Source organism: Phaenicophaeus curvirostris, chromosome 3 (genome assembly GCF_032191515.1).
Source record: "Phaenicophaeus curvirostris isolate KB17595 chromosome 3, BPBGC_Pcur_1.0, whole genome shotgun sequence".
NCBI lineage: Eukaryota > Metazoa > Chordata > Aves > Cuculiformes > Cuculidae > Phaenicophaeus > Phaenicophaeus curvirostris.
This window is the reverse complement of record NC_091394.1, coordinates 86,590,903-86,618,868: the sequence shown is the minus strand read 5'-3', so window position 1 is coordinate 86,618,868 and position 27,966 is coordinate 86,590,903. Positions and strand designations below refer to the sequence as shown.

The 27,966-nt window shown below is 40.3% G+C and overlaps 1 protein-coding gene across 1 annotated transcript in view; it reads left to right on the top strand.

The window, feature by feature from the left end:
* ATAD2 (ATPase family AAA domain containing 2) overlaps nucleotides 1–27,966 on the top strand; it is a 39,013-nt gene extending 11,047 nt beyond the window's left edge. The window contains exons 7-28 of the mRNA XM_069854600.1: nucleotides 1,256–1,420; nucleotides 2,561–2,651; nucleotides 3,575–3,691; nucleotides 4,617–4,734; nucleotides 4,957–5,072; nucleotides 6,133–6,307; nucleotides 8,784–8,872; nucleotides 9,209–9,368; nucleotides 10,956–11,046; nucleotides 11,451–11,765; nucleotides 13,004–13,130; nucleotides 13,584–13,767; nucleotides 15,133–15,318; nucleotides 16,511–16,643; nucleotides 16,782–16,978; nucleotides 18,243–18,402; nucleotides 18,756–18,878; nucleotides 18,975–19,124; nucleotides 20,284–20,664; nucleotides 21,413–21,534; nucleotides 23,761–23,889; nucleotides 26,127–27,966. Coding sequence (XP_069710701.1) covers nucleotides 1,256–1,420; nucleotides 2,561–2,651; nucleotides 3,575–3,691; nucleotides 4,617–4,734; nucleotides 4,957–5,072; nucleotides 6,133–6,307; nucleotides 8,784–8,872; nucleotides 9,209–9,368; nucleotides 10,956–11,046; nucleotides 11,451–11,765; nucleotides 13,004–13,130; nucleotides 13,584–13,767; nucleotides 15,133–15,318; nucleotides 16,511–16,643; nucleotides 16,782–16,978; nucleotides 18,243–18,402; nucleotides 18,756–18,878; nucleotides 18,975–19,124; nucleotides 20,284–20,664; nucleotides 21,413–21,534; nucleotides 23,761–23,889; nucleotides 26,127–26,168 — 3,371 coding nt within the window. The 3' untranslated portion in view covers nucleotides 26,169–27,966. The remainder of the gene's footprint in view (nucleotides 1–1,255; nucleotides 1,421–2,560; nucleotides 2,652–3,574; nucleotides 3,692–4,616; nucleotides 4,735–4,956; nucleotides 5,073–6,132; nucleotides 6,308–8,783; nucleotides 8,873–9,208; nucleotides 9,369–10,955; nucleotides 11,047–11,450; nucleotides 11,766–13,003; nucleotides 13,131–13,583; nucleotides 13,768–15,132; nucleotides 15,319–16,510; nucleotides 16,644–16,781; nucleotides 16,979–18,242; nucleotides 18,403–18,755; nucleotides 18,879–18,974; nucleotides 19,125–20,283; nucleotides 20,665–21,412; nucleotides 21,535–23,760; nucleotides 23,890–26,126) is intronic.

Sequence of the window (27,966 nt, the reverse complement as noted above, 5' to 3'; positions counted from 1 at the left end):
GCAAGGCTTTAACCAAAAGAAACCACTGTGGCAAGGGCATTTGTCTGTAAGGGAGAAGGGCAGCTGACTCCTCATTTGGGACCATCAACTTAAGGCTTTAAGAGAAGCAGCTTCATTACAAGGCGTGGGCAGTGTAGAGGGAGGAACTAAATGGGATAGTTCAAGTATGTGGATCTCGGGGTGCTGGGCAAGAGAGGAATTCAAAAGGGTATGTTGGATGGAAAATAAGAGATCCTTTATTATTAAAGTGAAAAGTTAGGAAAAAACTGAAATACACTTTTACAATGAAAAGCATGCCAGGAACGAGTGGGGGAAAGTGTGTCAGCGTCAGTGTGAAGAAGATTAGTGCGAAAAGGGAAAGGGGTGACTAGAGAGGCAGAAAAGCAGAGACATTCATGCCTTTTGTGACCAGAGTGTTGGAGTACCAAGGGCTGGGGATGGTAGTGATGCCAAAGTAATTTTTCCCTTTTGCATGTGCTGTCTGTGTCTGGTGTAACTTACCTTGCATTCAGAAAGCAGTGCAACTTCTTTGTGGGGGCAGAGAAGAAAGGGTAGTGCTTTCCAAGGGATAACATTTACTTAATTTTAGTGAGCAGACAGGTGAACAGAGCATGTAAATTCCTCACCTGGTGTCCAGCTATTATTGTGAGAGGGTTTTATTAAGAACCTGCTGGATAATTGTACTCTGGTTTTTGCATTCTTACCGTCTTTAATGGAAAAACTTCAAGTTACTTTACAGAACCTAGTGGCCTGAACTGTGTACATTTGACATTCTTTTCTGATTGGGGAAGTTGAGACCTATGTCTTGCCCATAATTGGTCGTGTGATCTGTGACAGAGTTAGGATTTAGAGCTGGATTCCCATGCTCGGTGTTACCACTATAGAGGATTAAAAACATTTCCTTGAAATACTTACTCAAAATAACAAGGAAGTAATTTATGGAACAGTTGTTTTCCTAGGAGCTGCATCTTAGCTAAGCAAAGTGACAGAATTGTTGTTCCTAAGACTGATGAGAAGTTACGAAGCAATTTCAGCAAAGACAGAACAATATCTATATGTATGCTCCTCTGTGTTTTGGAATTTCTGGAATGTGTCTGGCATGAATTACTTCTAAGTTTTGTGCAGGTTTCGGATCTATTGTGGCATTAACGTGAAGGTCATAGTAAAACCCGTAGGCATCTCTGTAGTGCGTCTTGAATTTAATATAATTTGTTACAGTACTTAAACAGTTTAATGTTGTGTCCATGTACATTAGTTTCATCAGAAGAAAGTGAAGAGAAAGGTGATGATGATGGTGAAGATGGTGAAGGCGCTCGAAAATGTTATGACTTTCGGCAGAGGAAAACTGTTGAAGGCACTCGAACACGTTATGACTTTCGACAGAGGAAAGCTGTTGAACGCTATCAAGCTCCCTTACAAAGTAGGTTACATGCACACTTTCTCTAGAGAGCTAATTTCTTGGGTATAAGTGAGATCGTGTTTTTTCTTGCATGAAAATATATACATGCTCAATTTCTATTTCAATTTCTGACCCACTGTCCCGATCCAATATCGGGGACGGTTCTTAAAACTCCAAGTTCCAGGGGAACGCGAAGAAGAGAGAGAAGGGCGAGAAGAAAATGTTTCACCATATTGACGTAGCAACAGCTCTAAGGAGTACATGGTGACAGCTTCTAGGCTGTGTCGAATTGTGTGGTGGGAGAAACTGCTCTCTATGTGGTTCAACTGCTCTCTGTCTGGTTCCGAGAAACTTCTCTCTGCCTGGTTCTTTGGAGATCCCTTTTACCCTGTGAGACCCCCATTTGCAAGTGTCTGTTTTCCGTCTTGGAGAAGTAGGGCATGGGGGAAGCAGCCACCGCATCATCCTCCTGGCACCCCCATGGAGTCGGCTCTGGGCCCTTTATCAGCAAAGTGGAGGAAGTGAGAATGGGGGGAGCAGCCACCACTGCATCCTCTGCCCCCCCATGAAGTCAGGTCTGGACCCTCGATTAGATAAGCAGCCCTTCTGTTCACCCCACAGAAAACCTGGTGCCACAGGACAGTGAGTCCCCAGATAAAATGTTTAAGGCAAACACACACGTAATCCAGCTCTACAGTCCGCTGGTAAAATGTTTAAGGCAAACACACACATAATCTGGCTCCACACCCACATTCTGCAAGTAAATTCTATTAAATGCATGTGTCCTGTGCACGTTACATGTATTTGCCGCACTGAATGTCTTACTGCCATACTTAGGTTTCTTTGGCATCCTTATTGTGGATTTTGAGTAAAAAAAATACCTATGGTTCCTTGAAAGAATAATAATTAAACAGGCTTGATTATCTTCCACTTGCAGTTCTCAGTTCTCCTTAAAAAGCAGGTGTGTGTTTTCACTTCTGCTGTGCGCTGATATAATTAAAAATAAAAGAAAAAAGAAATCCACCTCCCAAATAACTGAAACTTCCCCGGAAGTTAGAGGTTAAAGATGGGTAAAACACATGACTTTTTCTGCCTCTTTCCCTATCCTGCTTCTCTTAAACTTTTTTTGTGACGTTACTCTAAATTCTTTGCTCTCAACAGAACCAAGACAATGCTGGTCTTCACCTGTCAGGCAGAGAGATTCATTTAGAAGTGCTCAGGCACAAGGCTCTTGCTGCAAAAGAACTAAAAGGTTGGTGTATGGTTAGCGATAGTTCATATTTGTGGTCAGTCACATTATGGAATGATGCTTTCGAAGCTTTTTGATTGGTGATAATTACAGATTCATAGTATCGTTATTGCTGTGGTAACAAATATTGCTGTGGAAACAAATATTGGAGGGAGACTCTGCTTTTTATTAGCCATTATGGTTTTTTTAAAATGCAATATTTGTGGTCGCTGATAAGGTGATTATGGAGATTGTGGCTAAGATTGTAACTGAAATTCCTTTTTTCTGGAATTGAAGCCGAAATTTCCCTATGAAAATCTTAGACTATTTAATCTTGAAGGATAGTAATTATTTTCTTAAAACTGAAGTTAATGTAGTTAGAGGGAGAGCCTATATGGAAGTTTCAGTGGAATTTTTCTTTTTTAACTCACTAGTGATCCTGGTTTCTCTTTGGAATCAGTTAATCTTTCTGTATGAAACTGTCCTTAAACAAGACAAATGCTAAATGAAATTATAAATTATAAATTCCAATGGTAATGACAAAGGAGGGTTGGAGTCTGTAGCAGTTAGAGCATGGAAACTGGTCTCTCTTGCTAGATAGGAGCCCTTTGTTTAGCACCCTTGAAAGCAGACAGTTAGGAAAGGGAAGGTTTTTGAAGCCAAAGTTTTTAAAAAGTTTAAGAGGTTTCTATTTCACCAAGTGGATACATAATGCTAAGTGAAACTCCATTTGCAAGTGTGAGAGAGATCAGACAAAAAGAGTAGTTAATTAAGGAAATTTCTTTGCAAAATAGTAAAGTACCTACCTATGAAAAATTAAATTTTACTGTCACAAGGAAAATCACATAATGTACTTCAGAACTGGATTCATAAGGAGTACAGTGATCTCTAAATTCTGAGACAGAATTCACTTTAATTTTTCTAATTGTTTCTTTAAATATTTGCAGACGGAGACATGCAGCCCACAACAGTGATTCCACATCCTCTTCCTCGTCATCCTCATCTGATGATGAAGAGCATTTTGAGAGGCGTAGGAAGCGCAGCTGTAACAGAGATTTAAGAAGGTTAGTGAAATTGGAGAATAAAGGAGGGAGAAATATACCTGGGAGGAGTCTGCATAGGCCTGACTCTGCAGTGTTCTTCTCTTCATCTTGTACATTGTCTAAATTGTAGCAATATTTAATCATATCTATGGCTACTGGAGACTGTAATTGGGCTCTCTCCAAAACTGGATTTTTAGAATTTTTTTGTTAATAAGCAATTTGATTTCTAGGTGGGAATAGGGGGAGGAACACTGTTATGTAATATTTTTATGTAAAATTCTACTGCTTCTGTGCTTTACAGTAGTTTATTCAGGAAGAAAACCACCATAACAGAAAACGTTATAAATAGAGGAGATGACAGAGGTTTTGTTACTTAACAAATGCTTTAGAAAAAATGTTTTAATAACAATTTAAGAGAAAAAGTTTCAGCCCAATGTCTTGCAGTCATGTGTGTCTTCTGGCACATGTATCCCAAAGTCCGTGGGATGGACCAGCTGTGATGGGCAGCCTTTCTAATGTTAATCCACACTGAAATAAGTATCCCCTTGGCCTGCAGCGTTTTGAGAGTAGAAGCAAAAAGTCTTTGAAAGATGTCAGTGTGTTTTGGGGTGTTATTCCATCACAGAAATCAAGGTCAGGTCACAGTTTCCACATATGGAATAACTTGTTCAAAGTTTGCCTTCATATATATGTGCTGTGTTGACTGGCATGAATATTCTTAAGTGCTGAGAGCTGTTGAAGTCATTAACTGAAGTTTAATGTCTGGAGTGACCATTTCCTTTTCTTTGCTTGTGGACTTTGAATGTAAACCAATTTGAACGTATATTTAACTTTTTTGGAAGTCGATGCTCATTGATAAGCTCTTCTGCATGCACTTGCCATCATAAAAGCAAAAATCTTGTAGCTGCATTGTAAGTTAGAAAGCACCTTTCTCTTTCTGCTCAAGTCAAGTCAGGTGTCTTCCACTAAACTTTCGGAAGGATGATTTAAAGGGAATTCACAAGGATGGAATGAAAATTGGAGCAAGTCTGGCTGATGTTGATGCAATGCAAATAGATTGTTCGGTAAGTATTTATAGTTCGTTGTGTCAGTAAGATGTTTCCAGTATTTGTGAAAGCTTTCGATAACGCGCTCGTAGCACGCAGCTACCTTGGTTTACAGTTTTCTCAAGCAATTTGAAAATTGCTCAGAGTATTGCCTTTGTGCTGAGGTACCATTTCTCATGTACCTTATCAGGTGTGTGGCTTTCTGTAATATATAACATGTTCTGTTGAATTTATGTTTAGGTGAGATTTGATGGTGTGGGTGGTCTTTCTGACCACATTTCAGCTTTAAAAGAGATGGTCGTTTTTCCACTGCTTTACCCTGAAGTCTTTGAGAGATTCAAAATTCAACCTCCAAGGTAACAGACATTGCTTTAAACTATAAATTGAAATTCACCTCTTTTCAGGAGAATGTTCGACTGAGGTATCGATATGTTACCGTTTTCAACAGTATGGACTGTTTCTTTTAGAGGTAGTAAAAAGTAATTTCTTAAAAATGGGTAGAATCCAGAATATATCTTTTTGCAAATGCTTACGTATCAATTTTCCAACTGATAGGACTTGCAGCTGGAACCTTGCAGTGTGTGTTGTGCATGGCCTAAAATAAGAATTCGTCTGCTTCTTACACAACCAAATTAGTTCTGCATTATGAAATGAAATTATTAGAGATTTAAGTATTAGATTAATATATTCTTGGTCAGCAAAACTCAGTCATGGTATATTGAAATGTGACTTGAAATTCTTTGCTTTCAGTAACTTTAAAAGTGTTACAAGTAGAGAAAATCTTTCCATGTTCTGCTGCTTTATTCATTGAAATTCTAAACATTAGTGTATTGGCTTTTCTCCTCGATGGCTGTATTTATCTGGAAATGCAGGATATTCTGCCAGCTTTAGACTTCCTTCTCGTCTCCGCCATGGATGATCTGGGAGCCAGATCCAGTAACATAAAGCTTTTTAAGGGGGAGTAAGCACTTTACTAGCAAATCTTGCCTTTAGTGAAAGCAACGATGAATATGCAGCGTATCACTGAAGAATGAACTGGTGATTGATAAGTCAGGCCAGGCTCCCATTCTGCGCTGAAGTTTGTTCTTCCTGGGCTCCACTGTGCCGTAACCACCCCTGTTGGTTTGTCAGTGGTTTTGGAAATGTCCTTCTGAGACACTATGTTCTTTTCTCAGTCAAGGTTTTGTACTTCTGCGTTATCCTCTTTATTCATTTCATTTCCTGCCTTGCTAAATTTTGTAGGAACATAAAACTTCCATCTTTTTTGGCTTTTCTCACACTTTAGCTCTTACTGCTGTCTTATACATGAAGTGTTTTGGTTAGGAGAGAGGAGTTGTGGCCTTAGATATGGGGGCTGTGACAGGTACGTTTCCGTGACAGTTTTTTCCTATGTGCATTTTTCTGTTTCTTTTGCAGAGGCTGCCTGTTCTATGGCCCACCAGGCACTGGAAAGACACTCGTTGCTCGGGCACTTGCTAATGAATGTAGCCAAGGTGATAGGAGAATAGCCTTTTTTATGAGGAAAGGTGCTGACTGCCTGAGTAAATGGGTGGGGGAATCTGAACGACAGCTTCGTCTATTATTTGATCAGGTAAGGTTGAAATGTGCCGTGTGTTCTGACCGAGTTGTAACTGTAATTTTCTATGGTTGGTATTTTTAAGAAGAACTTTCCATGTTCTGTCGGTTCCTTCCACTGAAATGGGACTGTCAGTGTTTTCTTTTTTGGTGTGTTTTTTAGGAGCTTGAAATCTTCAGATGTATTGGCAAAGATAAATAAAACAATCGAGAAAACCCTCACAAAGCAAAGCCTGCCCCCACAACCAAACCAAACCAAACAAACCCAAAACATAGCCACAGAAGAGGTTTCAAGAGGCAAAAGATGGCGACTGGTGAGGGGGCTGGAGAACAGGCCTTACGAGGAGCGGCTGAGAGAGCTTGGGTTGTTTAGCCTGGAGAAGAGGAGGCTGAGGGGAGACCTCATTGCTCTCTACAACTACCTGAAAAGAGGTTGTAGAGAGGAGGGTGCTGGCCTCTTCTCCCAAGTGACAGGCGACAGGACAAGAGGGAATGGCCTCAAGCTCTGCCAGGGGAGGTTTAGGCTGGACATTAGGAAAAAGTTTTTCACAGAAAGGGTCATTGGGCACTGGAACAGGCTGCCCAGGGAGGTGGTTGATTCACCTTCCCTGGAGGTGTTTAAGGCACGGGTGGACGAGGTGCTGAGGGATATGGTTTAGTGTTTGATAGGAATGGTTGGACTCGATGATCCGGTGGGTCTCTTCCAACCTGGTTATTCTATGATTCTATGATTCTATGACTTTTGATCAGAGGCACACGGATGCAGGCTGAAAGCATGGCCATAGAATCATAGAACAGTCAGGGTTGGAAGGGACCTTAAAGATCATCTACTTCCAACCCCCCTGCCATGGGCAGGGACATCTCACTAGATCAGGTTACCAAAGGCCCCATGCAACTTGGTCTGAAACCCCTCCAGGGATGGGGCATCCACAACTTCCCTTGGCAACCTGTTACAGTGTCTCACCACTCTCATGGTGAAGAAATTCTTCCTTCTGTCTAGTCTAAATCTGCCCCTCTCCAGCTTATATCCGTTCCCCCTTGTCCTATCCCCATAGGCTTTTGTGAATAGTCCCTCTCCAGCTTTCTAGTAGGCTCCGTTCAGGTACTGGAAGGTCACTATAAGATCTCCTCGGAGCCTTCTCTTCTCCAGCCTGAACAAGCCCAACTCTCTCAGCCTGTCCTCATAGGGAAGGTGCTCCAGCCCTCAAATCATCCTTGTAGCCCTCCTCTGGACCTGTTCCAACAGCTCCATGTCCTTCTTACATTGAGGATTCTAGAACTGGACACAGGACTCACAAGAGAGGAATAGAGGGGCAGAATCACCTCCCTCAGCCTGCTGGCCGCCGTGCTTCTTTTGATGCAGCCCGGGATACGGGTGGCCCTCTGGGCTGCGAGCGCACACTGCCAGCTCATGTCGAGCTTCTCAGCGACCAGCACCCCCAGTTCCATCTCTCCAGGGTAACTCTCAATCATGTCACCCCTCACCGTGTACTGAAAATGGGGATTGCCCCGATGCAGTGTAGGACCTTGCACTTGGCCTTGTTGAACCTCATGGCGTTCTCCCAGGCCCACTTCTCCAGCCTCTCCAGGTCCTTGTGGATGACATCCCGTCCTTCCAGAGTGGCAACTACACCACTCAGCTTGGTGTCATCTGCAAACTTGCTCAGGGTGGACTCAATCTCGCTGTCAATATCATCAATACCAATCCCAGTACAGACCTCTGAGAGATGCCACTAGTCATGGATCTCCACCTGGACTTTGTGCCATTGACCGCTACTCTCTGAATACAACCATGCAACCAGTTTGTTACCCACCGTACTGTCCACCCATCTAATCCATATCTTTCCAATTTAGAGAGGAGGATGTTGTGGGGGACCGTGTCAAAGGCTTTACGGAAGTCTAGATAGATCACATCCGTTGGTTTACCCGTGTCCACTGCTGCAGTCACCCCATCACAGAGAGCCCCAAAGTTGGTCATACAGGATTTGCCCCTGGTGAAGCTGTGCTGGCTGCCATTGATCACCTCCCTGTCCTCCGTGTGCGTTAGCACAGCTTCTAGGAGGGTCTGTTCCATGAAAATACCTGCCCGCCTTTGCCCTGTGTGAGGATCGAACTCGCAACCTTCAGATTATGAGTGATGCACTAGCTCCTGAGCTAACGAGGCGGCTAATGGTCATTTAAATTCATAACAGAAGCTTGCTTCCAGAATCTGTAATTGAATTAAGTCGCGGCTCTGATCTCGGCAGCTGCCACATAGCTGTAAAAACTACTGGTATGATTTGTTTCCTGTCACCCCGTCTCAGTAGATTAACAGAGGCTGCTGTCTTCTGTTATTCGTGCCACTTACTCCATGAGCTCGATTAGGAGAGCTCCCCAATGCTCATCTGAAAAATCTCATTCCACTGACTTTCCAACCATAATGTTTTTCATGCCTTTTCTCTTTAAAATCATGTTGGTTTACTTATGTCAGTATTCTTGTGTTTTCCTTCTAGGCCTACCAGATGCGACCTTCAATTATTTTCTTTGACGAGATAGATGGTCTTGCTCCTGTGCGGTCCAGCAAACAAGACCAGGTTCATAGGTAGGGCATTTTTTACATCTATATAGAAGCTGTTTGACCATCGTGGAAAGACCACAACCTATTTAACTGTATGTGACACATTAATTTTTGCTGAAAATTAGTTATTCAATGCTACTAAATTTCAGATTGTTTTTAAACAATAATCGACAACAGTTCAGTGTTTGTTATCAGCACAAGGTCTGTGTTACCATATCTGGTTTCTATGTCTTAAAATGAGTCTTTCACTAAACAGCATCTCATCAATAAAAGCTTGTCCTTGACTGGTTGTTGGAGGAGGCTATGTCGAATGTAACAAAATTTACTAAAGCAGTAAATGAAAATTTGATTTTTCGTTAGCTCTGTTGTATCAACGCTTCTGGCACTTATGGATGGCTTAGACAACAGAGGAGAGATTGTAGTAATCGGAGCCACCAACAGACTGGATTCTATAGATCCTGCTTTACGAAGGCCCGGACGGTTTGATCGAGAATTCCTCTTCAGCTTGCCAAATAAAGAGGTCAGAACCTAAAGTCAACCTTAATGCTAATATGCCAAGGTCCCTCTTTATAACAAGAGCACATAGCAGCGCAGTATCACGGAGCAGTTAAAGTTGAAATCCATATTGTACAAGTTGGACAGAAGAGGGATATCTGGAAAGACTCTGTTGTGCTGTGGAGGGCTGGTGTGGTACTGAGTATGTATGATTAAGAAAATTTCCACAAGTACTTGGTTCTAGAAGTAGTTTTGGTTTCACTGTGACCAGCCAAGAAAATGGGCTGCTGCTAGTCCCGTGTTTAAGTGAAAACAAATGACTCAATTTGCTATAAATTACATTATCTGATCTTCAAAATGAAAGAAATGAAGAAATGGTGTGTGCACAAAAATTCTTTTTTGCTGACAAAAGTTTTTATCAAGGCTGATGCTGGAGCAAATTAAAATTTTTCATCCCCAAAGCAGTTCATGTTTGCTTACCTATTCAATCCACTTAGGCACTTTCACTCTGAGGTGCTCTTGCTTTCAGTTCTTGGTTTATGAATGGATGGTGGACGTACGTGTGTTGGATTGTTCCCAGTCTGGGTATCCTGGAAGATACCTATGAATATTTTAGGACTGGGACCTGACATTCTGACTGGTACTTATTAACGGGGGTTTGGAGAAAGATGTGAATTACACTGCACAAGTGCAGAGATTGGGAAGATCCTCATTCAATGGCAATAGCTAAGCTATGAAAAACTACGTATATATTGCTATAGACCCAACAAACAAAATAATACTATGGGGGAGGGTGGTGTGCAAAACTGGAAAAAAACCAACCTAGTTTTGTGGTTTTTCCTCTATCGTAATATTTCTTGTATTTACACTTTTTCGGAAAGGATCAAATGCTTATTGGAATAAAGGCTATAGTAAAAGTGCACTTAACAGTGTATTTAACACAAACATTTGTCTCCAGTTTTTATCTGCTTTCAAGAAGAGGTGCCATGAAACAGGTAATAACATGATTCTACAAGTCTGCCATAGCTTATCTGTGTACCAAGGCAAACGTAAATGAAAGTCTTGCTAGGACCAGAGAGGGAGATTGGCAATGTTTGACATTTTCTGGACCAGTGACATTAGTTTGATCCGTAATTTTTGTTGTTCTTTGTAGTAATTGTAGTGATTTGAAAAGGTACTGCTAGGACTGTTTCCCTTGAATGAACTGGCAGAAAAGCGAATTTGATGAACTAGGAGACTGTCACTATGAAATTTTGGTACATTTGCAAGAATATTTTCGAAGCAAAGCCTCCACTTACAGATGAGGTTTTTTACTACATTTTTTTCCCTCAGGATCATTGGGTCTCTTACTTGTGGAAGTTTACTTTTTATGAAAACTATACATGCCTTTTATTTCACTGCAGGCCCCCGGAAAGAGTTTATTGTAACAAATACAGACTTATCTGCTTGAAAAAACAGACAGCTTTTTAACTGAACTTTAAAATACTTAGAAGTTTAGTAGAAAAGTATTTGCAATAATGTGAAAGGTTTGGGGGTTTGGTGTGGTTTTGGTCTTCAAGTGGTTTTTAAGAGAATACTTAGGACATACTAAAATGCAACTGTTTTGTTTCAGGCTAGAAAAGAGATTTTCAAGATTCACACACGAGACTGGACCCCTAAGCCATTGGACGCGTTTCTTGAAGAGCTAGCTGAAAAATGCGTGGGTAAGTTTGAAAAAAAAGTGAGTTAACTGCACGTGACTGAGTGCTGAGAAATGTGAGCTTGTGCCAGGCAGTACCCAAGCTGTCGTGCTTTCAGCTGAGCAAAGCAGTAAGGCAGCTGGCACCTCTTGGAGGCAAAGTTAGCTGCTTCTTTTCTTTTTGTCTCTCGTAACATTGAGTGGGCTTGGGACATCTTCTCTGGGAGCAAAGTTTTGATTAGGAGGCTGGCTCGTTAAGCGCAGGGTATCGGACTGCAAGGCACATAACAAAACTTGTTTGCCGTGCAGTAACTGTCTTAATTTTTGGCTGTGTCCGAAGTCTTTCAGTGTTGCATTTTGGAAACCTTGGCCTTGACTTCTGTGTGGCCTGAAACTGATGTAACATTTGATCCTTGTTTTATTTATTAGGATACTGTGGTGCTGATATTAAATCTTTATGTGCTGAAGCTGCCCTCTGTGCTTTGCGCCGCCGCTATCCTCAGATATACAACAGTAGCGAGAAACTGCAGTTAGATGTCACTTCTATTAAAATAACAGCAAAGGATTTTGTTACGGCTATGCAGAAGACTGTTCCAGCTTCACAGAGGGCTGTGACTTCACCAGGTCAAGCTCTATCAGCTATTTCAAAAGCACTGCTTGACAAGAGCCTTGGAAGAATTTTGCAAGTCTTACAAAAGTTATTTCCCCACGCAGAGCTTGCTCTAAAGAAGAACCAACAGCAAGGTACAACAATAACATCCACTTCTTTAGAATTGTGCCAAAGTAAAAACTTGTGATTTGTGCAATCAGCATACAGAAACCTCTCAGCTGTAATGGCAGTAGAATTTTATAATGTGCATGGTTCTAGATGGGAGCTGTGAATGACTTGCAATATGTAGCAGAGAAATACGCGCGGTCTACTAGAGCACCCTATATCTGACAGCAGATAACATGGTATTTATCATTTGTTGAGTGGATCTAAGGTTTATGTTTGAAGCACCTCTTTCAAAATAAATGTTTAAATGGGGGGGAAAGGGGCTTTTTACACGACTGCTTCTCATTCCTGTCTGAAGAATGTCAGGATCACAATACAAGCGTAAAAGGTTTAAGATAAATACTGTTTTAGCTATCATGATTTTTAGGCATAGGTTCTTAATTTAGATGTTTGTGCATCACGCTGTACACTTGCCTGTGAGATCAGAATGTTTCACTACTGAATACTTTGTGAGTTGGCTCGCGTAGCATAAGTGAGCTCACGCTCCTGACTGCATTGGCCTTGATCACGTTTAGCCTGCCAGTTGGTGAGAGCAACTAGATGAATAAACTCATTCCCTTCCTGATTAATGGAGATCTGTGAATAGTTGCTTCTTGTGCTATTCCCTGGAGAATATACTACCAATATTGCTCCCAGTAGAGGTGGTAGATCATCTGCCTTAGTCAAACAGAGGCAGAAACAACCCACCAACAAAGTAAAAGCGGAGAGGCTTGGAGACTGGTAATTACCTCCCCTCTCTGTTTTCCACCTTCCATTATCTCCTTCTTTGATGATCTTTGAGGAGCCTTCTTTAGAAGATGTGTTGATTCAGGTACTCTAGACAAGTTGAAGTCTGCGGTCATCACATTCATTTAATTCCCTCATTTCCAGTGAGGGAACCTCCTGTAGAATGAAGTGGCCTTATTGGGTTTTTTAGGTGTCTATGAACTACGAAAGTTGTTCCGAATCATCTTTATTCTAAGGAAAAAAGGCTCCCAAATTTTCCCCAACAGAGAGGTACCTAATGCAAATCATGGGGCTTAGGGCAGCTTTGTAGAGACTTCTCCTTAGAATTGTGGCAGAATGAACTTTTCAGAAACTAGCATTCAGCATGTTCCCTCAAATGAAGAAATACAAGAGAAGCAGTTTCCAGCACTGATTTAGAAGCCGTATTAATGCAAGAGTGAGATACAGATTATTCAGAAAAGTTAAACCTCTTATCTTTCAGACAGTTTAAATCATATTTTAAGAAATCATACAGTTGACAGTGATGAGGAATCACCATCAATCTTTGAGGATAAGGCGGCGCATAAAACGCCTGGTAGAAGAAAGGAACAATTCCTCAATTTTAGCAGGTAAACGTTTGTCCCCTTTCTCAGGGGAGGTACAGTACAAGTTTGTAAGAAAACTGGGTAATTGGTTTGATAGTCTTTGGGGTAATGGTTTTAAGATGAAAGATTTAGATTAGATATTAGGAAGAAATTTTTTACTGTGAGGGTGGTGAGGCACTGGAAGAGGTTACCCAGAGAAGTCATAGATGCCCCATCCCTGGAGATTTTCAAGAGGGCGTTGGATGAGGCTTTGAACAGCCTGGTCTAGTGGGTGGTGTTCCTGCCCATGGCAGGGGAGTTGGAACTGGATGATCTTTAATGTCCCTTCCAACCCAAACCATTTTGTGATTCTTGATCACAGACCAGCTTATCATTTGCTGGAGTATACGGAGTATTTACACATACAAAAGAAGCGTGTAGGAAAAATTCTTTAACATCTATGTGCCTTTTCATCTTTAAACCTGTGTTCTGTTCTAGAAATGCTTATTATCAACCAATGTCGTGTAGGCCCCGACTCTTGCTTGTGGGAGAGCCAGGGTATGGGCAAGCTTCTCATTTGGCACCGGCGGTAATACATGCCCTGGAAAAGTTTCCAGTTTATCCACTAGACTTATCCATTTTGTTTGGTAGCGCCACATCAGCAGAAGAAACATGTGCGCAGGTATTTTTTTTTTTTCTCTTTAATTTCATGGGATTCATGAACTGTATGTAAGGTAAGCAAAACTCGTTGTTAATGGAGTTGATTTGAATGTGCTGTTATGTTTACTTCTGTTGGAAAATTCACTGTTCTTCTGGATCGAATGATACTGCGTAAGGATGTTGTACATGTCCATATGTTCCATTCCAAATTAAACAGTGAGGATGTTGTTAGGAGCTCAGGAAGCTGAGAGGTGCTGCTAAGGAACTTCTCTTTATGGCAAGAAACCTTGCCCATCTCAGTGGGATCCAGGAAGTTGTTTTCATTGCCTTTGAAGACTGTGCTCCCAGTAGATGTCTCTGCATCAGCCTGACTGCATGTCATGCACTGTTTGTAGCCACCTTTTTTATTATATTTGTAAAGCAATCACGGTTTTGGGTCAAATAAATGTTTTTTTTAATATAGATACACAGTTTCTACTGCTGCATTATATGCCCTAAAAGTATTAAAATTCACGGAACAATTATATTTGTACGCTGGTGTGTTTTTCCTAAGTAGGAAAATTCAATAGAAGCAGTTTTCATTTTTGCTTTTAGGCAGGAAATCCATATCTTTGTTTGGCATCACTGTATTAAAATATTTTAACCTTTAGTAGCAGCATTTGAGAGCTGTGCAAGTAAAGACAGACACGTTACGTGACTGGATATTCATTTGTCACAATACCTTTTTTGTCAGGTGATGGCTGTGTCTGCAGTCATAACTACCCTGTCTAGTTGCTGCCCAGGTATACCATGTGCGCTTCTCATCTTGTGATGGGAACTCCCTTAATATTGATAGACTTAATGGACTGTTGCCACTTCCCTCGTGCAGTAAACACCTGTCTGCTTCCGTGATTGAGACACCATCTGCAGGCATGACTTGTAAGCAGGCTTCTTTTACATCACCAGCCCTCATCTTTTCACACAGCTCTTTGTTCAGATTGTGCTCCAGACTGGCTGGGATACGTGCCTGCTCAGAACCGAGAACAGTGTAGACACGGTCACTCAGCAATTTACCCAGACTAACACATCCTGCTGATAGGTTAGTCTTGCTTTTTCAGGCACACTACCACACTAGCTGAGTTGAGAGGCTCCTTAGAAGTTGTCTTACGCCTAAGTAGTTCTGATGTCAAGTAGAGGTTCAGGCCTGCTTCTGTCCATGTAGCAATGTCTGTATTTGAGTCCAAGTGCAAATTTTACCTTACGGTTAAGGAGTTGTTCTTTTGTCGGTGTGTTTTGATGTTTTGGCTTCATGTACTCCTATTTTGTAAGATAATTTCACTGAAATGTAGTTTTTTCTTAGCCTGTTCTACGTGGTTGAGGTTTCTTATCCAAGCTTTCATTTTACCAGTTGATGCGAGAAGCTCAGAGAACAGCACCAAGTATAATTTATATCCCACATATCCATTTGTGGTGGGAGGCTGTTGAACCTACTGTGAAAGCTACTTTTACGATATCCCTACATAACATTCCTGCATTTGCTCCAGTTTTGCTGCTTGCGACATCTGATGTGTGTCACGCAGATCTCCCAGAAGAGGTATTTCTGTTGATACTTTTCTTACTCTTTTATTCAGTTTCTTGTTAATTTATAAATCCTTTAAGTGCTGGAGTACTGTACGCTTTTAAGGAAATCCATACTGTTATTCCTCAGGCACCCTAACCAGGTCTCTTAAAATCTATTTAGACAAAACAGTGCTGAAAGCATTATTTAAAACTTTTTTTTCTTCCTTCTCACACACTGATGCTTATTAGACATTTGCCAGAATGTACTTCAGGCAAGAATTCCACTGATTTCAAGATGGTTGGGTATGCTCCTAGTCAAGAGTATACGGTGCTTGAAATGTAAATGGAAAAAAGCTATTTTTACTGAAAATGTTGTTACTGAACAGTGAAAGGTGTTTTCCCTGACAAAGTACAGTGGTCACACAGTTAATGATGCAATATAATTTCAAATTTAAGTTCTTAAATAAGAATTTTGATTTCTTTCTTTATATAGATGAAAGCTTTACAGATTAGAAAGCTCTAAGTTCCAACTTCTCCTTAAGTAACTTGGAAATAAATCTTTTATTGTATTCCTTAACAAAATTCAGTAAGAGCACATGCTTAGCTGTCTAGACATCTGAGAGTGTGCATTAAAGGAAGTTCTTCAAAATGCGAATATGCTACTTTTATTGTTTTATTTCGATTACTGGGGGGAGGCCTTACCTAGATATGTTTATCATCAAATGCTCTGAAAAGGTTTAACTTACCTAGATAAGTTTTTATACTGTTGGCAAATTCCTTCTAAAATAAGTATTGAAATTCCTTCCATGCCTTTTGGTAGTAGAGATTGAAAAATGGAGTAAAACTTGGAAGTATACAAATTTAGACACCTCGTTTAAGTTAATTAAAAAAACCCCAAAACAACCCAAAAAGCCCTGCCTGTTCCTTCTGTAGCTGCCATAAAGATTCAAACTGACACACAGCAAGACAGGTAAATACAAATTAAGAAGTCTTGGGAGGGGTGGATATCACCAGTGTGTGGTCCCTTCATTGAGCTTTAACTTTAGAGGTGTTCCTTAGAGAAGATATTTTCATTTGTCATGCTAACTTGTGAAAAATAAAGCCTTTTAAGACCAAGAAGATAACTTTTCATAGTTTTCTATCCACATGACTTTTCAGTTTAATTTCAGTTTAATAAGGATTGGTGTGGTCTTATCTCTGAATTATCTTTTTGTCTCATGCTTTAGGTAAGAGAGTTGTTTCTTAATGATTATGAAGTTTTCAAAATCCAGTTACCTAGTGAGGAAGAACGAAGAATGTTTTTTGAGGACTTGATTTTAAATCAAGCTGCTAAACCTCCTGCACTAAAAACCAACACAGGTGAGGATATTCTTATATATAAAACTCTGCTAACTGGCAGTTCGTAGTGTTTGCTTTAGTGGTAATTTTCTATCAATAATTGCTCATGTACTTGTATTTGAGTCCTGTAAATTGACTAAAAGTTCTGATCAACTCCAGCTTGGCAGACATTGGAAGTACTGCCTGTAGCACCGCCACCTAAGCCTCGACAGCTGACGGAGGAAGAAATAAGAAAGCTGGAAGAGCAGGAGGAGGATGCCTTGCGTGAACTTAGGATTTTCTTAAGGGATGTGACTCATAGACTTTTCATTGACAGACGTTTCAAAGCATTTACAAAGCCTGTTGACCCAGAGGAGGTAATTTAGTGTAGATCTATAATACCACTTTAGCCGCATATATTCATAATTCTCTGCATTTGTACTTCTTTGAACAATACTGTGTTTGTGTGCTCTTTAAAGGGAGGTTTATGCTTGTTTTTATGCAAGAAATAGGAACTGGATTTTGCTTTTAGTTTTCCTTTTAAGCTTGAAGCACTCAAATATCTGTGATTTGGGTATTCACTGAAAGCCCCCGGCTTGTTCTGAAACCTCTTCAGAACTTTAGACTATTTCGGTTGGAACAGACGTACAACAATCCAGTCCAACTGCCAGTCAGACCAAATGCCAACACAGTTTGGTCATGAAAAGGCTTTGCTATGTAGGTATGTTGCAGCACCAAAAAGCAGAAAGGTCTCTTTCCTTAAAACTATAAACAGTATCTATAGGAATGCTTTAGTAAAGCCTAAAGCTTTTTTATTGACTGTCAAAAGTTTCTGTGAAAACAGCAGTAGAAGCAGCAGTTTTTAAAATCAATTTTAAGATTCTATTCTCAATTTCCTCTGGGGCCTCTCACTATGAGATCAACCATAAGGGCTGCCTGGTTCCTTCTTCCTCCCATGTGCTTCTTAAGCCTCATGTGTCTTTTTCTCACTTAATTCATTGAATAAGTATAAGTTAGGGGCATATATTTCAAAGTCAGCTTTACTTTTAATATAGCTTTGCATCACAGCAAAGTCCTGTTCCCTTAAGCGTCCACTGACTTGTATTTCCCCTTCTAGCTTCTGAGATGTGAATAATTTAAACATACATAGATTTGCTTATTTAAACTAGCTGTTAGGCTCCTTTTGTGGTCCAAGTAAAGAAATCGATACCTCTGGGTCCAGTTATCTCATCTGAAAGTAGAGGCTTTGGGCAGATAGTCCCAGGGTGCAATTTCTGCCACCTTTTTCTTGCTGTCAACAACAAAGGGAATCTCAGGTGACTTAGCCGAGAAAGGTTTCTTTGCTGTGATTTTCTGAAGCAAAGTGAATTTAACCCCACTGCGGGAGTCTTGTTCCCTTCTCTGCCCCACACACAGTTCTGACCTCCCTGCTTCTTTTTTTCCCCTCTTCTGGACTGTCTCTTCAAAGCCAGTTGAAATAGTCCTTCTCTCTTCAAGAACCAAACTGGTTAATTTCCTCATCTTTGAATGTGTCAGAAATATTTGGGGATTTTAAGAAGTTCTTTGGTTGACTTTATTAAAATAATTAATTGTGGTAGATACTGTGTTAAAATCTCTAAGCACATATATTTTCATTTGTAGGTACCTGATTACGATGCAGTTATTAAACAGCCCATGGACCTTTCAGCAGTTCTGTCTAAGATTGACTTGCACCAGTACCTAACTGCCGGAGATTTTTTAAAAGACATTGATCTAATCTGCAGCAATGCTTTAGAGTACAACCCAGATAGAGATCCTGGAGGTGAGGATTTGGTTTTATTCCTAATTTGGAAAAACTTAAAATGCATAAATTGATAAATGTCATCTGTGCACAGCAGACTTGGGACTAGATCATTTTAAACATCCACAGAGGGCAGCTCTTGTCAGGTGATGAATGTTTTAGCATTAAGCTACTTGGGTGTGCAATTCTGATGGAAGAGTTCATCAGCAACTAGTGCTTTTACTTTAATAATTAACTTTTATGTTGTTATGCTGAAAATATTCACCGAGATAACCTCTCAGAACCTACTTATGGAAAAAGTAAACTCTAAGTTAGCAAAATAAAGGATTCCATTGGCTGGCAGAAAATACTCAGTTCTGACAATAAAATTTCAGATCGTCTTATTAGGCACAGAGCTTGTACTTTGAGAGATACTGCATATGCCATAGTGAGGGAAGAAATGGATGAAGAGTTTGAACAACACTGTGAAGAAATTCAAGAATCACGTAGGAAAAGAGGTATGGGTTTTGCCACCAAGGATTTTAAGACTTGTCTCTGTACTTGTAACCAATAATGCAAGACGCAATTCTTTGCACTCTGATCTTTATTGCAAGGTTGTAGCTCTTCCAAGTATGCTCCATCTTACTACCATGTAATGCCGAAGCAGAACTCTGTTCCTGGGTGTAAGAAAACAGACCTGAAGTGTGATGAAAAAACAAAGATGCCAGCAGTGCCTGTAGACTGCAGCACACCCTGCACTAACAGTAAGTTACGTTTCATTCAGAATTTCTTGGAGAAGGTGCCAAAGTCACCGATATCTTCTCTGCTCTTGTGACGTGACAGGTTTCTGTGATGTCTGGTTGTTCTTGCCAGAGGCATTTCATTTTTTTCATTTGCTTCAAAATGTGGGATAAATCCAGAGATCATTCTTTTAAATATAGTTAAGATTTTGAAGTAAATTCGTTTACCAATGTAAGACACTGGCCTTGATGACCCAACTGACTTTTAATGGCTCCTAAATTGCTATCTCTTGCTACCTCGAAAATGTTATACATTTCTGAATACTCAACTAGTTTTTAGTTATATGAGGCAGGGTTTTTCCCTTCCCTGTCTCTATGCCACCTCTTAATGTGATTTACAATTGAAGGGGAAAGCGGGGGGGAAGCAGAGGAGCAATAGTAGATATGTACAGGAAAGATCATTATTTCCTCACTTTTCCTGTGAAAATGACATGAACAAGAAAGCAACTTGGGTCTCTTTTGGATAAAATGCATGACATTGTGTGGAGTTTCCTGGTCTCATTGGCATGACTGGGAATTTTGCCATTGACTTTACCCATGTGCTTAGTGTAGTACTCTGTGAATACAGAGAACGGGGGCGGTTTCCGGAAATCAAAAATGCACAGTTTGCTTTAAACAACGTTAACTGAATCAGAAAGCATGTGAGGCTTTAGTCTTTACAGGCTATTTTTTCTCCAGCAAATATTCCCGTAAAGTTGTCTCTAGTTCTGCCCAACCTGTGTTTAGCTTTTAAAGTTTACAGCTTTATAAGTTTTGAAGAAGGGCTTGTCTCCAAAGGCTTTTCTGTTCATCTGTATTAGTTCATGTAATAAGCAACTTCACCTAATAACTTTGCTTTGCAGTAGTACTTGCTCTCTAAAGTAAGAATTCTGTGTTCATAAAATCTTGAAGCTGATGGGTTTGTGAATGAAATTCTGTAGCTAGCTTTTTAAAATCTAATAGCAAATTGACCTCATTAACTTGCATCTAATTTCTCTAGACGTATGTATGGTGACAGGCAATGGTACCTGAGCTCATTTGATTTTTTTTTTCTTGTAACTCCAGTAAGATAAGGATGCTGGATTTTGAAGCAAGAACTGTTTTTGTAATGTTTTGGATAACTTTTTCCGGTACCTCTTTGTAGATAGATTAAAAAGAAAACGCAGGAAGAACAAATGGTCCTCAAGAATCTCAGCAAAGAGGAGGAATTGTCAGTTCAATAAAGAGAATAAAGTTCCAGAAGACCAAAGTGAAGTAGGGAGTGATGAAGAGTTTCCAGAAAAACATGTTTCTAACACAGATGGCACTGAAGTTGAGTCTGCACGGGACTCTTCTATAGAAGAAAAAGAACACGTACTTCAAGAACAATGGAGAAATGGAAATGAAAATAAATCTGGGACAGAAGTGGCTAAATCCGCTTCTCAAAAGAAAAGCGTTGTTCTTCCTGAACATTCAGACCTAAGGAAGGGGAGTGAAATGCTGGATTGCCAACCAATAGGAAGTTCTGAAGAAGGAGATTTAAGTGGTAAGTGAAAGGTCAGATGGGTCATTCAGTTCGTTTTTCTTCCAGCGGAGGATTACACTGATTATTAGGTTTTAGCCTTCTTTGATTTCATTCTGTTATATCTCTATCGCATCAGCGCAGTATTTCTTGCATAATGCCGCTGCCTGTGTAGTTATGCTAACCAAACTCATGTTTTTCTGCAGCTGCTGTTTTTTTATTCTGAAGTTTGTTTTTCAAACGGTAACTAATAGAAAAACAATCATTGGATTTCTTTTATTGCATGAGTATCTTCCCACTAATGAGCAGTGTAAGTTAAAAAGCTGTACTTCAAGCAGTGTGGATCTAGGGTCATACGTGTAATAAAGACTTAGGTTTGCACTGTAAGATGTGTTTCCTAACCTAAATTACTTTGGAGTTTTACCATGCAGTGCTGGAATGGCAACATGACTACATCTGTTTTCCTGTTTCTACCCTATCTTTTTCTCTAGTGGTTTTATTTGTGTCCAAGTTCCTCATTTTTATGGAGCCGTGACTCTTGCCAGAAAGAAAATAAGAGTCAAGCATTTCTCAGGGTAAAAATGGTTTCAGGTCGGTGTCTGTCATTGCAGAGAGAGACTATATTCCGGGTACAGGATGCTGCAGTAATGCTGTATTCCAAATAAACAGAAATCCTTGCAGAGAGAGACTATGTTCCGGGTACAGGACACTGCACTAATGCTGTATTCCAAATAAACAGAAATCCTGACCTAAGAAATCTGTGTCATTACAGATTCGTGGGTCTGCATGACTCATGCGAGACATTCTCGGGCTGAAGAGCAACGGATGATAGGTGTCAAGAAAGCAAGGGAAGTTCTCACACAGCCCGTGATTGTGGATTACTGTCAGCTTGAAGTAAGTCTAGTATTAACAAAACTGAAATAAAAGAAAGACATTTTCTTTCTACATGTACATTGTAAATTGTCAGCTGTTGACCAATGCCAATTAAGACAATTTATGGGAAGGACATTGAGCTTGTGAAATAATTCAGCCTGTAAAGAACTGACTGTTGTGTTTCCACATCTGGTGTAGGCCGCTGTTCTTGCTATTGGTGATTTAAATTCTAGGAGACTGTTTTCTCTTCATAATTTTTAATTTAAAGGGGCTTGTTGAATTTTAAAATACCCCACTGACAACCTGATAGTACCATTTCTTTCTAGCAGTGATGACTTTAAACCTGAAGTTAGCAGGTTGACATAAAGCTTATAGTGGATAAAATACTAATACCTACTTTTCTGAAATTCTTTCATAATTCAATGTTAGAATTTTGTGTTCATACAGTTATGGCTTTATAAGGGTTTTCCAGTCCCTCATAGGTGAAAAGTTGCTGTCCTTGGCTACCGTTGGGGAAAGGGCTAAAATTAGGCCTATCTGCAGGGGGTAAAAGGAATTCCTTTGCACAAATTGGAGAGCATAGCACAAGGAACTGATCTTCAGGGGATACTGCAGTGAGGAAAATGGGGAAAATTCCTAGGTTGGAATCCTGGAAGTTGGCCAGTGCAGAGGAAAGGGCTGCTGTTCAGCTGCTGTGATGAAAAAGGGAGTATCACGTGGATGTTTCCTCTGTGAGGGGAGAATGTGACCAGATCAGAAGCCTCTTCGCTGAAAGGGCTTGTCAACACAATTTCTGCCACGTTTTTAAGCTGTGACGTAATTTGTAGAGGTGAAGCTACATTTTTAAAGCTGGCTTCTTAAGGAAGCAGGTTTCAGGGAGTTTTGTTGTTCATGTCTGCTTGTGTATGTTGAGAAGCCACAAGGGTTTTTCATAGAGTCAGGGCGCTAGCAGCACGTGCTCCAAAGTTATCTTCCATTAGAGAAATGGTAGGGTAGAGGCCTTATATACATTTCAGGTGACACATGTTTCAGCTGTGAGGAGAGCTACAGTCATGAAATGCATCTTGTTTTATTAACATGGGTGCCATTGGAGCTTGCTGCTCACACCAGAGAGCCTCTTTGAAGCTCACCAGCAGTGAATAAGCTGGGTGAACCTCCAAAATGTAGCTGTTTGGTTTTGTTTGGGATTTCTTGGTTCATTTATTTGCTTGGTAATAGGCCTAGAACTTTTTTGAACATAAGAAGAACATGCAGTCATCTGTGTGACAGCAGTCAGAAGTGGTCACACAGGATGTTGACCATGCATTTCTGTCACATCCTGGTTTTTTTATGCTTGCAGCAGCTGGAAGGATGCTGCGTCGGTTTTGTGCATCTTATCCATATGTTGTATAGAATGAAGTTGAGGAGAATACACAAAATTTTGTGCTAGCTGGTCTGAGGGAGGCAGAGTTTGATGATGGGCAGTGGGGACGCAGCAATATTTTCACTTGGTGTGACTGCTCTCTTAAGCTCCATCTTCGCAGCTTCACACAACACACAGCAGTGGAACAAGGTGCTGCCGCTAGCTGGTGACTCTTGCTTTCCCAGACATTATCACACTCACATCTTTGGTAACAGAAACGACAGCTTAGGTAACAGAAATTACTTTGCTTCATGATCTACTTCAGGCACTTGAGCAGTGTGTTCTGAGAGCAGAGTTGTAGGCATGGTACATTTGCAGCTCGTGGGTAAAGGTGAGCCCCTAAGGATGCTTCTGTCTCCAGCTGGCACATCTGTGTCTAGAAGACATGTAGCCTGGCTTCCAAAGATCCGTTTTAGGGTCAACAGTTTCTCTAATAAACAGTTTAGAGAAACAGTTTAGAGAAACAACAGTTTCTCTAATAAAAGGCAACAGTGGCTTTGCTGCAGCAGCAAAGTGACAAAGTGGATTGTCTCATTACCTGCTCTTCTGGAAGCAGTTGATTCAGAATCATGATCACTGATGTGATAGATTGATTCATAATAACATCTTGCCTGGAATTTAAGCCTGCTTTTTCTCTCAAATATGAAAGATTAACTCATTTTCTCCAGTTAAATCTTGTGAGATATTTAATTTGTTCTCAGAAGTGTAACTCAGATTTTATTTAGCGGCATAAGAAAGTAGGATGTTGTTTGTGTTGTATTGTTACTGTTTAGCTTGTGAAAAAACAAAGAGCCTATTCAAAGGATATTGTGCTATTCTAAACATGTTTCCATTTCTTTCTTCAGCAACTGTTATGTTTTGTCGTTGCGATAAGTGAGACCTTCAATATATTTCACTTGGAAAAACTATATGCTGTTCTCAGTCAGTGCATTTACCAACATCGGGAAGATTATGACAAAACCAGACTAGTGAAGGTAATTTTCTTTTTTTGTCTTACAGCATTTTCTATCACTGTTCTGAATGTGGGCGTGATGCATATGTATCTGTGCGCTCTGGACATAACGCTTATTTACTCTTTACTGCTTAGTTGCCTGTGTTCCAAGACTTTTTCGGTCTGGAAGACATTTATCCATATTGCAAAACCGTTATTGTATTTGGCATAGTTGTCGGCAGTTTCAGCGGGAAAAGGCTTGAACTTGAATACAGTGGGTCCACCCACAGCCCTCTCAAAGCAGTTAATCTCAGTCTGTCAACAGTCCTTTTCCAGAACCTTTGTAGGGGTGGGGGGCTATAAAGGAGGGTGCTTTTCTCAGTCTGTTACTTCCTCTTTCTCCCCTTACAGGCAGTCAGATGTGGTCAATCCTTCTTATAGTAGTCGCTCCACTCTTAAAAAGAATTTAAGTATGAAACATAAAGAGTGTGAGACTTCTCTACTAACATCATAATCTCTGTTTAACTAGCACAGCTCAAGCATCTTCAATTTGACATATGGGGAGATCTCAGCTTATGACAGTTTAATGTTAATGAGTCAAATTCTCTGATCTCTTCCTCTCTGAAAGGATTTCTGAGTTGTCAGAACACAGCAGAAATCTTCCAGAGGCACCCTTGTTCCCAGTCAGGCATTCCCGGTGTTGAGTTGATTTAGATATGTTGCATATTCAGTCTTCAGATTCAAGATCCTTGAATCCATTTGTCTTTGAGATGCTTGTGCCTGAGAATAGATAGAATTCTTTATGCCTCTCAGTCTGCTTTAAGACAGAGGGAGCCTTTTCTCTGCGGCTTTAGTCATCTCAATCTCTTCCACATCTGATAAAGTGTTAGAACGGATGCTCCATTCTGTTTGAGCAGCAGTGAGGATTACTTGGATTCAGGGAGGCCATTCGTGAAAAAATGCACCCTTCTCTCATCAAGTAGAATGATGTGTTTTAGCATGGAAAGGGCTTCACTGCATAGGGCTTTAACCTAGCAGAACTTCTCGTAGTCTGTAGCACTGCATAGGGCCTATGCAGTGCTACAGACTAGGAAAAGTTGTGCTGGAAAGCTGCCTGGAGAAGAAAGACCTGGGGGTGTTGGTTGACAGTGACTGAACATGAGCCAGTAGTGGCCCAGGTGGCCAAGAAGGCCAAAGGCATCTTAGCTTCTATCAGAAATGGTGTGACCAGCAAGTCCAGGGAGGTTATTCTCTCTCTGTACTCGGCACTGGTGAGACCACTTCTTGAATACTGCGTTCAGTTCTGGGGCCCTCACCACAAGAAGGATGTTGAGGCTCTGGAGCGAGTCCAGAGAAGAGCAACAAAGCTGGTGAGGGGGCTGGAGAACAGGCCTTATGAGGAACAGCTGAGAGAGCTGGGGTTGTTTAGCCTGGAGAAGAGGAGGCTGAGGGGTGACCTCATTGCTCTCTACAACTGCCTAAAAGGAGGTTGTGGAGAGGAGGGTGCTGGCCTCTTCTCCCAAGTGACAGGGGACAGGACAAGAGGGAATGGCCTCAAGCTCTGCCAGGGGAGGTTTAGGCAGAACATTAGGAAAAAAATTTTCATAGAAAGGGTCATTGGGCACTGGAACAGGCTGCCCAGGGAGGTGGTTGAGTCACCTTCCCTGGAAATGTTTAAGGGATGGGTGGACGAGGTGCTGAGGGACATGGTTTAATGTTTGATAGGAATGGTTGGACTCGATGATCTGGTGGGTCTTTTCCAACCTGGTGATTCTATGATTAATTTGTGTTATATCAGGGTTTGTGAGCTTTTATGCCTTAACTTTTAAAGCTTAAATTAAGAGGGACTTTCTTTGTTTCTTCTACCTTTACCTTTAAACATAAAAGTATCTCCTATTTGGAGTGACTGCAAATTGGTCAGTAGCAGGCTCTACTCAAAGACAAGATAGACTTTAACAAGTAATTATTCAAGGTGCCTGAAATAACATTTCCAGCTTTACTTATGGCTTTTCAGGAACTGTCTCCTCTTTCTACTTGTTGACACCCTGTTGATACAGACGCATCATCTCTTGATACAGATCCCTACCGTTTCTCTGCCCACTCTCTATTTTGGATGCATAAGGATGTCTTTGAAGCTAGTGGGTGTAGCAGGACATAGTGATGGTGGTAGCTAAATATGACTAACAATTGAATGGATGTCTTTATTCTTTTTATGGAGAAATAAAAGGGTTCTTAAGCTTTTATTTGTGCTGACTGCCAGTTTGTCTTTTTTCTTCCTAGGAAATGAAGAAAGAAATCACAATCTTCAGCTATGCTCAGTGATGCTTCTGCTCTGTAATGTTCTCTTTTCATTGCATGTTGTTGTTTGTGCAGAATTCAATACAGATTATTTCTACATATAGATTTATATATATAAGAGAAATAGATCTTAAAATTTATTAAGAAAGATCAAATAAAGTCCTTCTATTGTTTTTACTTTATATTTTTATCCTGCATATATTTTTTTTTTATATGACATACTGCTGCAATTGGCTTTGGAACACTGCAGATCTGTACATCTCCCAGCTAATTTCAATACCTCTCTTTATAACAAAAGGATTGAAAACTTGATGATAAACTTTTATCATTGTTTTTCTGAAGCAGTCCGCGTTGCAATATAGTGCATTGCATATTACGTGAAGGTTTTAGACCAGCTCTCAGTTTGATTCATGAAATGTAAATGCTTTACAAATCTCTTAGAATCATAGACTAATCATAGAATCATAGAATAACCAGGTTGGAAGAGACCCACCGGATCATCGAGTCCAACCATTCCTATCAAACACTAAACCATGTCCCTCAGCACCTCGTCCACCCGTGCCTTAAACACCTCCAGGGAAGGTGACTCAACCAGCTCCCTGGGCAGCCTGTTCCAGTGCCCGATGACCCTTTCTGTGAAAAATTTTTTCCTATTGTCCAGCCTAAAATGCAGTTCAGAGGTATTTTTTTTTTTTTAATTAACTGATAGCACCTCAAGTGGCTTTCACAGAATTAACAAGCTAAAGAAAATATGTGGGAGAAAAAGGACTTTTGCTGTGGCATATTTCTGTCAAAAAAAACCTAACATGAAATAAAGCAAGATTTACTACTGTAACTTTCTAAGGTAAAGTTTAGTCTTGCTTGTAATAATGACAATCATGTTGATATTGGAGAATTGCATTTTTATATAAATCATTAGTCACTGATCAGGTGGCTTGTAGTTGAATTAAATTGTAAATAGCTTTCTATTTACCTGGAGAGAATTCTGCTTATTACATAAAAATGAACATAGTGTTGGAGATAAATATATTTAAGTAAAAGCAGAGCAATACCCTGTTTTGAAGATGTCTGCCTCTTCAAAGCCCCAGCAAAAATGTCACTCAGTTAATTTGGCAGTTATTTTTTGAAAGATATTAGTAACACAAAGACTAAGTTTATGAGCAGAAAAACTTTTATCAGTTGCAATGAAATATGTGGCACGATACACTGCCGCTCTGTCATCTCACCTCACATACAGGTGATTCTGAACACCTGTGTAGTCCCTCTGTGCCTGTTTGGTTTCTTACCTATGTTTTAGGTTTCTTTTTTGTTTCTTCACAGTTTGTCCAAACATTTGTGTATTACTGGGGTTTTTTCTTCTATCTGTGCTGTTTGGGTGGGTATAAATAAAGAATAAATCACCTGGGTGGGGTGCCTGTTCTATTTTATTCACAGGACATTTTTGATTGTGAACGTTACACTTAAACAGTTGGAGTCTTAAGACTTTAAAGTAAGAACTTACCCCACACTTGGTGTATTCATTCTACAGCAAAGGCAAGCACAGGTGCAAGAAAAATCACATTGAAAATTTACATTTTAATATAATGTATTACACTGGAAATGTAATAAAAGAATTTTTGCTTAACTTGATCTCCCCTTTGGCTGCTGTCATCCATTTCTGTGGGACTGTGGGAGCGGTTTGCTGACTGCATTCCCCGAGATGACTGAAAAATGAAATAAGAGTGTCACCATGGAAGAGGAACCAGAAACATTCCCAGGATCAAAACTTTTACTCCTCAGAGCTTTGATCAGATTTTCTGTCACTAGTGTTGACTGAATACTG